Source organism: Phragmites australis, chromosome 4 (assembly GCF_958298935.1).
Source record: "Phragmites australis chromosome 4, lpPhrAust1.1, whole genome shotgun sequence".
Classification (NCBI taxonomy): domain Eukaryota; kingdom Viridiplantae; phylum Streptophyta; class Magnoliopsida; order Poales; family Poaceae; genus Phragmites; species Phragmites australis.
The window spans coordinates 35,609,350-35,621,971 of record NC_084924.1 but is presented as its reverse complement, the minus strand read 5'-3'; the positions used below and the strand labels follow the sequence as shown (position 1 = coordinate 35,621,971).

Here is a 12,622-nt window from a genome sequence, read left to right as displayed (position 1 = left end):
TCATTACATTGTTCTCCCTGATTGCTGGTTTGGAGTTGTTACTTTTGAATCCCGGTGGCCCGCTCCAGCGAGTTACAGCAGCAGCACACCTCTCGTTTCGTCGATGAATCGTGAACTCCGATCGTTCCTTGCCTGCGTTGCTTCAACTCCGAATCACTGAATGGCTATTACTTCCTCCGTTTCGTTTCTAAATACTTGACATTTTGACTAAATTTTTTGTTTCTAAATACTTGACATTTTTACTATTTTTTTTGTTTCTAAATACTCGGCACATTCCCAATCCCTAGGCAAACTTTTCCAAACTAACCTCTAGAAAAGCTACCAAAAGCTCCCGTAAAAAAAAAAACTACAAAAGCTACCAACTCTATATTTAGGGTTACCTGCTTGAGAAATTATTCGAGGTATTTTGGTCCACTTAGAGCATCTCCAAGAGTCCTTCTATTCCATCCTTTATTCCCTCCTTCATCTATTTTCTTCAAAAAAGAGTCTCCAAGAGACCCTCTATCCAACACTCTATTTTATCGGACACGCCATTTACACCATCACACACGCCAGATGTGGCGTGCGTTCTCCCCCCGCCATCCTCCTGTAGAGAGACAGAGAGAAGCAGTAGCTTTTGCTTCAAAACTTTATTTCTTCTCTTCTCTTTCAAAAATTCAAAAAGTGATTTTATTGAGCTCCTAAAATCACACCAATTTTTATACTAATAAAATAAATAACAAAGAACCCATTTTAACTGATTCCCACTAAAAATCTCTTACAAATTTTAAATAAAAAATCTCTAAATTTGAGTATTTTTGTACTTTCCTTGAATTTTTAGGGCATAAATTTAATTCCCAAAAATCACAAAAAATTTATGAATATTCATATAAACTAATGTACTAATTTCTAAAATTATTGTCAGTTATAGAATACTATTAAAAAATAGAAAAGAGAATATAGAAGATGAAATATGGATGTGCTGTTGGAGTGATAGAGTAATATGAAGGAGGAATCTTTATAGATGGCAATCCATATGGGGATATGGATGGTGTATTATAGATGATCTGTTGGAGTTGCTCTTACACAATGTGTGCATCGGTCAAAAGTGACAATTAAGTGGAAACGGTGGAAGTAACTTCTGAACTTCTGCTCCGTGATTGCTGGTCCTCTCTTTTCTCCATCCAGTATGAGCACTGCTGCAGTGTAGCGTATGCATCTAGCCATGTTTGTAGAAGGCAGCAGAGCAATGAAAGTGAAGCCGAGAGAAACGACGCGATCACGCACTTTGGCCGCAGAGAAGGTAAAAGGAAAAATGGAGAGGGAACAGAGACGTGCGCGTGCCGCGGGGTGGTTGTCGAATGATGCGTCCAGAGCGGTTGCCATGCCACGATGCCATGCGTCTTGCACCGCATGTGATGTGCCGTGGATCCGTCCCACATCGGTTTGCTGGATGCAAAAAAGGACGTACGCTCTGGTTCAAGCGCAACGTGCAAAGCCGCTCTGACGAACGCAGCCTGCGGACGCGCAGCCGATGAGCACGCCTCCTTCCACCTTGATGACGAGACCAGCGTGGCCGCGATCCGACGGCCACCCTCGTTTGCAGTTGCGTGTTCCGACGATCCTGACCGTCAAAACGGCTGGCAGGGTTCAGAGCCAACTAGCCGACCGTGCCACGCTTTCGTTCAGGCTGGTCGATCGGGCGCATGCCCTTGGCTGGTCAGCACATCCATGTACTTTCTGTTGCAGGTGGGCCCCGCTGCCTCCCCAGCAACGAGAGCGCCGATGCCAGTTGCCTACTCTTGCGTCTCCCGGTTCCTTGCGCCCTGGCCTTGCCTGCCTGGCGGAAGGAATCTGCAGCTCTGCACTGCGGTCGGCGAGGCGGCAGACAGGAAGGGAAGGCAGGCCTGGCCGGTGAATCTCTGAGTCGTCAAAAGGAAGGCGCAGGAGGGGAGGGAGGAGGCATCAGAAGAACTAGCGTTGGAGAGAAGCGAGCGAGGAGAAGAGAGGAAGGGAGGGGAAAGGTGGCGAAGGAGATGAAGGGTCAGGGAGGCCCGCTGACGCTGGAGAGGTACCACCGGTTCTTCCTCGATCCATGGGATACCCACATCACCATCGACAACCTCAACCACGTACGTACAAGTAGTACCAACGATCCAATCAATCTCTCTCTCTCTCTCTCTCTCTCATCCGATTCTTCTCCCTCCCAATTTCTCCTGAATCTTCAGTGTTCCTGCATGCATGTTCATTTTCAGTGTTGATGCCAGCATTTCTTCTTCTCCTTCGAAACTTAAACATGTTCTTGATCTCCTATGTAATGCGCGCGTTTCTCCTGCAGATCCTCTCCATGCACGGCTTCGTCAAGCTCCACCACGAGTACAAGGTATACCCTGGCATAGCGCATCAACCAACTCACCGATCCCCAAAACCTTCACTGGATTTAAACCCCAACAGATCCATCCGTATACAGTTTCTTCCTTGTTTTCCTTTCCATCCACTGTTGTGTGACGGGCATGGAGTTTTTCTTGCGAGGGGCTCCGAGCAGAGGAGGATAATGGACTACCTGGTCGGGGAGGTGGACCTGCTGCCGCCGCGCCGCTCCACGCTGCACCGCGCGGCGCTGTCTGCCGCGGCGCCTCCTTCCGCGTCCGTCATTACCACGGCGCAGGCCAGGGCCGACGTCGAGGCGATCGGGTGGGTGGAGTGCCCCATCGGCTGCGTCACCGCGTTCGCCGCGCCAGTCGTGGACGCGCCGGAGCCGGTGGAGCGCGTGCCCTGCCCCGCCGACTTCGTCCTCGCCGGGCGCCGCCCGCGGTCTAAGCGGACGCGTAGCTCCGCCTACGACCGCAGTGACGCCGCCGCGTCCAAGAAGGTGAAGGTGGGCGCGTCCCAGAAAACAGCGAAGGTGAAGGTGAAAGAGGAGCGGGAGCTGTCGCCGCCGCCGCCGCCGCCGCGGTGGATGCGGTCTCCTACTCCGCCTCCACCGCCTTCGCCGCCCCTGCCACAGGATGTGGCGCCGCCTCATCCACCACCGTGCCGGGTCCAGCCTACGTTGGCACCGCTCCCCGCACCACCACGCTGGGGCTCGCCAACGGTGCCGCCGCATCCTCCGCAGCTGTTCTGGGGCTTGCCGCTGCCCATAGTGCCAGCTACTCCTCCGTGCTCGGGAGCGCCGGTGCCGCTGCCAGGGCCACCACCGGGATGGAGCTCACCGACGGTGTCTCCGTCTTACCCGGCACCGTTCTGGGGCGCGCCCAGTGTGCTACCGCCACCGCATGTGCCCTGGGGCTGGCCGCCCACCGCCCCGCCGCACTGGGGCAACATGAGGTCGCTAACCGCGCACCCGTCCATGCACCTGCAGCAAGCACCACTCCCCGTGCATTTCCAAGGGCAGCAGCCACCTCCTGCGCTGCTTTGAGCAGCTCAGGCCTGTGTGTTTGGAAACAGTTCTTTGAGTGCTCCGCTGGAGAGATTTGAGACACAGGGACACTAGATTGTAGTTCTGTTTGTGCTCCTTGATTAGTAGTTTTACCACGCTGCATCCAGAAATATGAACCGTGAACATTTGGGAATAGAATTGGATCTCTGTCTTTGATATCTTGTAGTTCCTCAGCTTGTTTAATGATCCAAGGTGTGAGCATTCAACAGATATTTATCATGCGACTAAAATCTAGCTATATAACAATTATGGCATTAGCAGAGTACCTCTTCATAATTCGGTCGAAAAAAATGATGTAAACTGAGACAGTACACATAGAAAACACTAAATAACATTTGAGGACATTATGTACAGAGCTAGATTGCTTCTAAGAACCGCTTGTGACAGAAATTACATACATTTGGGTGGAATAACAATTAACAGGTGACTGCTAATGGCAGGGGCCGGGGTGTTGTTCTCGTAGATATGCACAGATTCGTGCTACGTTGCAAGTCGCAGTACCTGTTACTGTTAGCGTCGACGCATTGCACGGTGCAAATGAGAGCTGTGCAAGTAGAAGTGGCGAAATTACGGTACAGGGAGAAGAGGAAGAGGCTTCCTGGGCAACCGCCGCTTCCTCCTCTGAGAAACAACTCCCTTTGGATCGGAGCCCTCGAGCACCGCATCCAGCTCCGCCGGGTCGAGGGCCAGCCTCTTTTTGATGAAGCCGTCCAAATCAAAACCGTTTCCTGGAGGCTCCGCAGCTTCGCCGCCGCCGTCGCCGCCGTTGCTGGAAAGGTCAGAAGTATCTGAACCTCCAGTTGCAGAAGTTTCTGAATACTCCCCTGCCGCAGAACTCCTGACGGTGGGACTACTTGGTTCTGTTGTGCCTTTCACATTGTCTTGCCTTGCCGGCCCGGATGGCTGATCTAGGTTTAGGAGCTTCTTCACGCTGTCTAGGGCAGGGTCAATGATATCGAGGAAGCCCATGACCCAGGAGGCATCATCCACAACTTCAATACGCTGTCAGCAAGGATAAAGGTAAGTGGCATTTTCAAGTATCTCTGACATAAATGATGTGAGCAAAGCCTACATGTTGACACTGACAAAAAGTCTATGTGATATATGAACGGGCAAAGGTTTTGCTTCATAGGCAGCCTGAACTAACCTGCTGAAAATAAAGGTTCCGTATTTCTTCAGCTCGAACTGGATCCCCTTGTTCCTCCTCAAGTGCTGCCCACGTCATCCATGTCACCTCACTCTGAGAATTTATGCTCAGAGAAGACCTCAACAATCTTTTGGCAGAGGTGTAGTTACCAGCGCGCTGTTCTAGGACTCCCCAAGCCTACAAAATCAGGGCAGGAGCAATTATGGAATAGCAAATGGAATACTGGCCCCTTAATGGCATTGAAGTACCTATGCTTCAAATTGGTGGAATAATGGAATTTTGAGACCCTTCTAGATTACAGATAAAAGAAAATTCTGTCCGGGTATGTGTATACAGTTCCAGTAAACCCGATGCTTCACTAATACAAGCATTCATCTTGGAGAACCATGATACACTAGTTCAGCAAGTAGTCAGATGAACTTTGCATGTACACTGACATTCAAGATAAAAGCCTATCACTGACAGTTTAACAAGTGCCAGATTATTACTGAGTGATATTCTTTACCTGAAGACATCGAGCAGCACATTCATTTGTTGAATTAACAGACAATGCTCTTTGATAGAGGGTCCTTGCTGTTCTTGCATTTCCTTCTTTCCACTCCATCCATCCCCAAGCCTACAATATGATCCATATGTCACTTCTGAGTTTTAGAGATATCTCAAATAAAACAGATTCCATACGTAAATGCAAATACGGCAACGGATATGTATTAGAAACAGCAAAACAGGCCCATCCAGTCTGAATACGGAATTGTTGCTTTAGTTGTATTTTCTTGCTCCTGATCTTTTAAGGAATTTATAAACTTTTAGCTGTTTATATCAGATCTGGTTACTAGAATGTTGCCACGAAGATTTAAGACTTCCCAGTGTGAAAATTAGATACTCACAGTTTATTGCTGAGGATCTTAAATGTTACAGTTTAAGTGAACGTGCATACAGAGTCAAAGGTAATGCTCATCAGAAGATTTTTTTTTTCTAAACTCATTAGGGGTGCACTGGATATTCACCGAACCTTCCCATTCCCCAAATCATTGGACTGGATGCATTCATTTGTGACCCTAAAGATAAAACACTATAGCACTTACAAGTTGCAACTCTAGTGGTAAGGAGTACGAGAAGCAATATTAGAAACCAACAATAATTGTATATCCACACAAAACATCCCTTAGGGAATACAGAAACAAATATTTTTTTACACAACTCTTTTAAAGGAAACTGCATGGAATTTATATGGCTGAGGTAAATGTTGGAAATTCTTACTATCCAAACTGGCTGATGCCTTGGATCAATCTGAGATGCTTTTCTGAATAATACACGAGCAACATTTGCAGACGAATAGTTGTACTCCAGCAGTGCTAGTGACTGAAGAATTACAGAGTCCCTAGGGTTCACAGCATGGCCAATCTTAAGCAACTTCCTTGCCCTGTCAATGTTACCTTCAGTTGCCTCAAATAGTGCCCATACATGCCATGAAAAACGGTTCTTAGGACTAGCCTGGACAGCTTTCTGCACATGATAATGTACATTGGAAAAATTTAGAAGAATACCAGACATATGAGAAACATCACATGCATATGTTAATAGAGAGCATCACAAGTTCACAACATCGGTGCATTATTAGTTCAACAATTGAATTTCACATCATGACATTAATGGTAGTAGAGACTAGAGAGAAGATCTTCTATGAAAATCTAGATAAGGAAAAACAGAATCCACAATAATTCCATTTCTACTACGCACTTCTTCTAAAGGCACATGAACATGAGAAATGGATGGATACATTTTTTGGAAATTTACAAAATCATACCAACAAAAATCATCAATGGCAACAATGGTTAACTTAGGAAGGGAAAAAAAAATCATTACCTCGAAGAGCTTCCTGGCCCTGGTATTGTTTCCTGCACGCATTTCTACCTGAGCCCAAGCCTACTAGAAATTTGTCGTACATTAATGCACTGTTAGGTAGAAAAGGAAGCTCTGCAGTTTCTTTTTGAGCAGAAAAAAATTACGAAGCAAATACTTACTAGCCAGCTTGCACAACTTTTGGGATTGGATTGAGTGGCTTGTTGGAACAAAGTCCGTGCTTGTTCGAAGCGCTCTGCTCTAGCTTCAAGCAAAGCAAGAGTTTGGTAAATATACTCATTTCCTCCACAATATTTTAGGGCTTTCCCAAGTAGGTTCCGGGCCTTTTTTATGTTTCCTTGCTTTATTTCTAAAATTGCCCACCCATGCCAAGCTGCAATGTGCTTTGCATCAGCCACAGTAGCAGCGTCAAATAGCTCTCGTGCCCTTCGAATATTTCCACCCTTGCTTTCTAGCACTGCCCAGCACTGTTTATCAAAGCAAAAGGGCAAATGATGAATTCTACACGCCTGCATGCTTTGTTAGATTTATCCTTAAATGGCTGAATTTATATATGCACGGAGCATAAAAAAACTATGGTTGTAAAAGTATTGGACTTATCTTGTCAATCTGGAATGATTCCAGCATGTCACATATAATTCAATCATAAGGGTTTGTTTGTTTCAGTTGGGGATTCTGAAAAGTAACTTGTAGATTGTGGATTGTAAAAAGCTGGATTGTGAAAAACTTTTAGATTGTGGATTCTTAAAAATTTTGATGTGCAATTCAGTAAAATAGACTTTCACAATCTGTAGAAAGTTGAGGGAAACTAGCTTCTTAGATTCCCACAATCCAACAAGCAGATTGTAAAAAGCTATTGCAAAAAGCTGTCTGTTTGTTTCAGCTTCGGATTGTAAAAGTTAAAAGTCACCGTCCGAAGCCGAAACAAACATCCCCTTAGATGGTTCAAGAGATTATGTTTTGAGGTGTGCACATAAAAGTAACCAGAAGGACCCCAATATGAGATATTGGTCCATTTTAATCTAAAGAAGTTATATGAAAAGCTATAGCTCAGAGACTCACTGTTGTCCCTACAAACAAAGTACAGTGTGCAGTGCAATGCACAATACTCCTCATCTATTTGGAAGAAAAGAAGTTGACAGAAGTGAAGCTTGAATGCCTGAAAGGAATGCAATGTACTGAACTGAAGCCCAAATGCCCACAACCACCCATTGCTGAACTGAATGCCAATCAATATAATCATGCAATTCGGAATATGTTGAATTGATGTCCCTTCAAACTTAACAGATTATAGTTGGAGCATTTACAAAACCGGATATATCATATTGACATATCAAGATAACCTTGTTTGTAAAATCTCGGCATGCCAAGGTACTTGGAACCTCGTGTTCGACATCTTGCTTAGTACTCTACAAATGAAGCGTATGACGTGATCATGTGCAAACCTGCCAAATGTATGGATTTTCGCCTTGTGTCGCTTGACAGCCCCTTTCATAAACCGCTCTAGCTTTGTCAAACCTCGACTGCTTTCTGTATAGCTTCCCCAATGCCACATATGGACGTCCATCTTCAGGCCAGAATGAGATACACTGGTTCAGAAACAGAGCATCAGATCCATCAGCTCAGAACAACCAAATAACACAAACCATCAATTTGAGCACACAAACACACTTGTGCTAGCTTCATATCGTCTTAATTCGCTACGGAGAAACCTTCTGCTTGTGTGTCAACTCCCGATGCGTAATGCTACGACTCTCGTGCTCACCTTGTCGAGAAGCTTCTCTGCTTCAGGGAACTCGAACTTCCTGGTGTGCACCTTGGCGCGGTGGAGCCAGAGCTCGAGGTTGATGGGCAGCGGCCGCTCGCCGGCCGCGGCAGCGAGCTCCCCGTCCGTCGCCGGCTCGAAGAGCGGCACCTTCCTGGCGATCTCCGCTAGCCCCCTATCGAACGCCCCTCCCATCGCCTCCCCCTCGAAGCGGCCCCCGTCCCGCTCGGGGCCCCCCGCCGCGGCCGCGCCAGCTGCTGCAGCCGCCCGCGCGCGGCGGAAGCGGAGGGAGAAGTACGACGACGACGCGGCGGAGGCGGGTGGCTTCGGGCCGGGGCTCGGGAAGAGAGGGGGCGGCGTGGAGGGGGACAAGAGCCGCATCGCCATGGATGGCGCCGAGCTCAAGGCTTCCAGCGTAGCTTGGTTCGATACTTCGAGCAGTACCAGTGGAGGACAACGGAGGAGGCGCGCCTTTGTGAGGGAACGACGAGGACTTCTTGATTGACGGGACTACCCTCGCGGGTGCGGTTCCGTTAATGCCGTACCAGGAGTTGGAGGGGTAGAAACGGAAGGCTGGGATAGGGTCAGGGCTAAAGGTTGTCAGCGCGCCACGTCGGCGCATTTGAATCACCGCCGACGCCGAGCCTACTGTCACCGTGTGACGGTGGTAGGAGCAGTCTGGTTCGGCGAGGTGTGCTGCGTCGATATTTGTCTCCTACGAGTGGCGTATTTCTCTTGCCGAAGGCGTTTTCCTTCCCTTCGACGCCGCCCGTGTGCTAGTCATCGTTTGGTGATGGAGTAGCTCTCGTGTCTCACCTTTCGGAGGGAGACGAAACCAAATGCGGATTTCTTTTTAAGAGAGAAATTAACTAGGCGAATAGGGATTGGAAAAGAGAAACAGGTAGTTGCTTTTGTGATTGTGACTGGAGATATCTATGAGGCTAGCTACTGCATGACCTACTTTCTCAAGAACTGTGTGCCTTCCCATTTACAGAAGAAAATGTTTTGGTTACAGAAAAGTATAGACCAGGCAATATTGGTCACGAATTAAAACAGGAACAACACTCCAAAAGGTTGTCACTACTGTCGTTACGTAACAAATCTGCAAACATGTAGCAAGCTACAGAAACATTAAAAACACAGACAGACGAGCATAAAATAAGCATATGCCCCAGATAAATGAAGCGGAGCAACCCAAAAGAAAAGGATGCAGTGGAGGTACTAGCAAATGAAGCCTTGAAAATCACAAAAAAGACACGGTTGCTGAAGAATTAAATGTCCGGAGCTGGCAGTACTACAAGCATTATGAGATACAAGTTGTTCAGTTCAGCTATACAATCAACCATAATAGTTCTTGCATTCAAAAAAACAGGAATACGAGCCCGGACGCAGAAATGAAACCTCGAAATTCCCAAGGAACAGTAAATCATTCTCCAGCGGTGAAAGCAGTCCAGTACAAATTGTTGGAATAAAATTTGAATTCTCGCACCAACATACGAGCACCTCGTATGCAATTTGTAGCATCACGTGTAGTACGTTCAACAATGGAGATAACTATTACACTTTCATGACAATGAGCGACCGATTTACGAGCAAACCGGCAAAGGATAACTAACCCTGCGAGCAGCACCTGGGAAGCCCAGTCTGGCACTGTGGTGACGGATCTTCGTCAGCAAATCGCACCCGGGAGGGACCCGTCAGGGCACGGTTAGCCGACGGCTTATCCTTAGTTGTCGAGATCAAGAACGAGTAGCAACAGGAGGAGGAAGAATGAGGAATAGGACTACATGAGCTAGGCAAAAGAAGAAAGATAATGTAAATTGTGTTTGATCTATTGGTTGATGTCCTCAATCGACCATGACTCTCTCATATTTAAAGGGAGCAGGTCTTAGCCGTAAGAGATCAGAACTCCTAATTCAAACCGAACAAGACTTACAGGTATAATTCGGCTATACCTACCTGATCTCCAAACTTTCTATAACAAACATATATTTCCTATTTGAACACGTAAAACTCCCATATATCTACCCAAATACGCTTTAATGTAGTTCAACCTTCTTAGATTCGACTAACTCTTCCATCTGTCTGGAGACCAATTGCAAGAATAAACCATGATCACTGGTTGCCTGACCATTGGTCTGATGGCGGGGAAACGGACGGGTGGGACCTGTCTCCGCGTCAAAAGAGACAAGTTTGAGTTTAATTCGAATTTAACATGGACGAAAATAAAATGCATCAGGTATTGCGAGTACATTACTTCCTGAATTCATACATTTACTTAGAAATTCAGTTAATTACATCTCCGTAGAGAAAACCCCTGATTAAGAATTTCAACATGAAGACATAAAAGGAAGATTACAACATATAACTATTTCAAAACTATAAAAGAAAAGAAAAAAAATCTTCAGTCTTGTCGCCATGAATGAATGCTCGCCGAAGAATTTAGTTTTGCATTTTGTTTAGATGTCAACATAGAATCAGTCTATTTTCCACGATGCTAGTGCATGCACTTTCTTGACATTTTTGCATGATTTATTAGAATTTCACCATGCGTATGTTTCACTTCGCCTAGCAATCCGAGATGCAGGAATGACATGTTTATATGTTATATTTAACAGATTGCATGATGTTTATATCATTCGGATTATCCATCATGGCATGGTTCTCTGGAAGATGGAGAGCTCATACACAGTTTTTAATCCGAACAAGGTTGATTTGTTTATTATTTAACAAGTTGATATCACAGCTCATGGCATGGCACAAATTGGTATGATTTCCATGCGCAGAATATAATGTGTGTAGTTTTATAGATTTTGCCTGAGTCAATATTACTCACGACATGTCATGAGTAGTGACTAATATGATGCACATGCACATTATAGTAATATGCAGTTCGTTGATTTTACCAGCAGATGCCAGCTAATACTCATGACATGGTGCATGCGGGGTTTGCTATGGACGCAACACCTGATTTACTTGGTTTTGTTTTGGGAACACCTGCAACAACTCATGGCATAGTATTTATGATCACGGAAGCCATGCACAGAGGGCAGCGGAGGCACAACCTGAACTTTAGCACCTTAATTTATTTTAAACATGTCACTTGTGACACAAACGGCAACCATCCAAGAAAATACCCATGTGTTAGCATGCCTAGAATATATCACTTAAACATGTTATTAGATGAGGCTTAACCTAATTAATAATGGTTGCAAGACGTGCAGACATGAATGCAATATCTAATGATTATTGCAAAAGATGATGCCACTGATCATGACGCACGTAGCACATTTCGTAAAACATGATTTCCTACGTAGTGCAGCATGCAACTCTCTTTCTTTGCCCTATTTGCATCAATCGCTACCGATATAGTATTCGCGTGTATGTTGTACATTAGCATGGTAACCTGAGACCTTGCATCTCAGCCGGCCGATGGTAATTATTCCTGCCATCCACGGCATCAGGTAGCAGATTTTGCTGATCGCACTCATGATCCTATCCCGACGGCCAGGTAGCGCGATGCAAAGTACCAGCGACCCACGCTGCACACTCAACCGGAGATCGGATGGAGCCCATACGCGTCCATACCAGTCTTACTTTGCTGTGACTGAAGCTGATGAAATTTCTTGTAGGATTTTGACAACGTAAACTATACTCTTGGCAGGTATTCGTGATGATCACATAACCCATACGCAGAGTGCAGCTAAGGCATATTTTAATTAGCTTTTAGAAGACGATTTTGCAGCACTTGTTCTTGATTCGTATCAAAAGACCAAAACGAAGTGACAAGGCTCTTCCTATCTTGGCATTTTATCAACAGACCAAGCCGAAGATTGGGGTCTTCACACATCTCATCGTGGTTTATATTAATGGACCAAACCAGCGAATGAGGCTTTATGCCTGCTCTTGATTTGTATCAACAGACCAAATCAAAGGGAGGCAAGAACAAGAAAACAAGAGAGTGGAGAGAGAGGAGGATAGCTAGCTCCTTGATTTGTATCAACAGACCAAATTAGAGGGAGGCGAGAACAAGAAACCAAGAGAGAGTGGAGGGAGGAGGATAGCTAGCTCCTTAATTTGTATCAACAAACCAAATCAGAGGGCGGCGAAGAGGGCAAGAACATCACCTTGTCCAATACCTTTACGCGCATGGCAACTTTCTCCTTGGCGCTCCTCCACTGGCCTCTCCTTTCTTCCTAGTATCTGCCCTCCAGTGCTTGTATGTATTTACCGAGCGCTTGTTTCTGCAGAAGCTCCCACGTGTCGAATACTTGGCCGGCAGAAGCCTTCTCAAACCGGCAGCCTATTAGTGCTCTTCGGCTGAACTCCTCTCGTTCTCTCACGCCAACAGCCTGCTTGTGCTCTTCCCAAGCTTTTTTTTTCTTCTTCACTCTGCCGCTGGCCAGGCCATCTATTTATAGAGCAGAGC

At 46.1% G+C, this 12,622-nt stretch overlaps 2 protein-coding genes across 2 annotated transcripts; one reads left to right on the top strand and one right to left on the bottom strand.

Moving 5' to 3' along the window:
• Positions 1-2,003: 2,003 nt before the first annotated feature.
• On the top strand, positions 2,004-3,517 carry LOC133916243 (pollen-specific leucine-rich repeat extensin-like protein 1). Its single transcript, XM_062359837.1, has 2 exons — positions 2,004-2,111; positions 2,318-3,517. Exons 1-2 carry the CDS (start codon positions 2,016-2,018, stop codon positions 3,395-3,397), a joined length of 1,176 nt encoding a protein of 391 aa, XP_062215821.1. The 5' UTR covers positions 2,004-2,015; the 3' UTR covers positions 3,398-3,517.
• Positions 3,518-3,630: 113 nt separating this feature from the next.
• Positions 3,631-8,677, bottom strand: LOC133916242 (protein high chlorophyll fluorescent 107-like). The gene is made up of 8 exons (XM_062359836.1): positions 8,194-8,677; positions 7,874-8,017; positions 6,590-6,895; positions 6,432-6,491; positions 5,826-6,071; positions 5,071-5,181; positions 4,566-4,742; positions 3,631-4,420 (listed from the first exon to the last, which is right to left on the bottom strand). The coding sequence occupies exons 1-8, from the start codon at positions 8,578-8,580 to the stop codon at positions 3,986-3,988; spliced, it is 1,866 nt and encodes a 621-aa protein (XP_062215820.1). The 5' UTR covers positions 8,581-8,677; the 3' UTR covers positions 3,631-3,985.
• Positions 8,678-12,622: the final 3,945 nt, after the last annotated feature.

What these genes read in the sequence shown, in the direction of transcription:
- LOC133916242 (XM_062359836.1), bottom strand. Translation starts at nt 8,580, where the DNA reads ATGGCGATGCGGCTCTTGTCCCCCTCCACGCCGCCCCCTCTCTTCCCG. An exon ending in GGGCCAGGAAGCTCTTCGAG is followed by an intron (nt 6,072 to 6,431) that starts GTAATGATTTTT and finishes TATCATGTGCAG; the next exon opens with AAAGCTGTCCAGGCTAGTCC. An exon ending in GTGCTGCTCGATGTCTTCAG is followed by an intron (nt 4,743 to 5,070) that starts GTAAAGAATATC and finishes CTGATTTTGTAG; the next exon opens with GCTTGGGGAGTCCTAGAACA.
- LOC133916243 (XM_062359837.1), top strand. Translation starts at nt 2,016, where the DNA reads ATGAAGGGTCAGGGAGGCCCGCTGACGCTGGAGAGGTACCACCGGTTC. An exon ending in CCATCGACAACCTCAACCAC is followed by an intron (nt 2,112 to 2,317) that starts GTACGTACAAGT and finishes TTTCTCCTGCAG; the next exon opens with ATCCTCTCCATGCACGGCTT.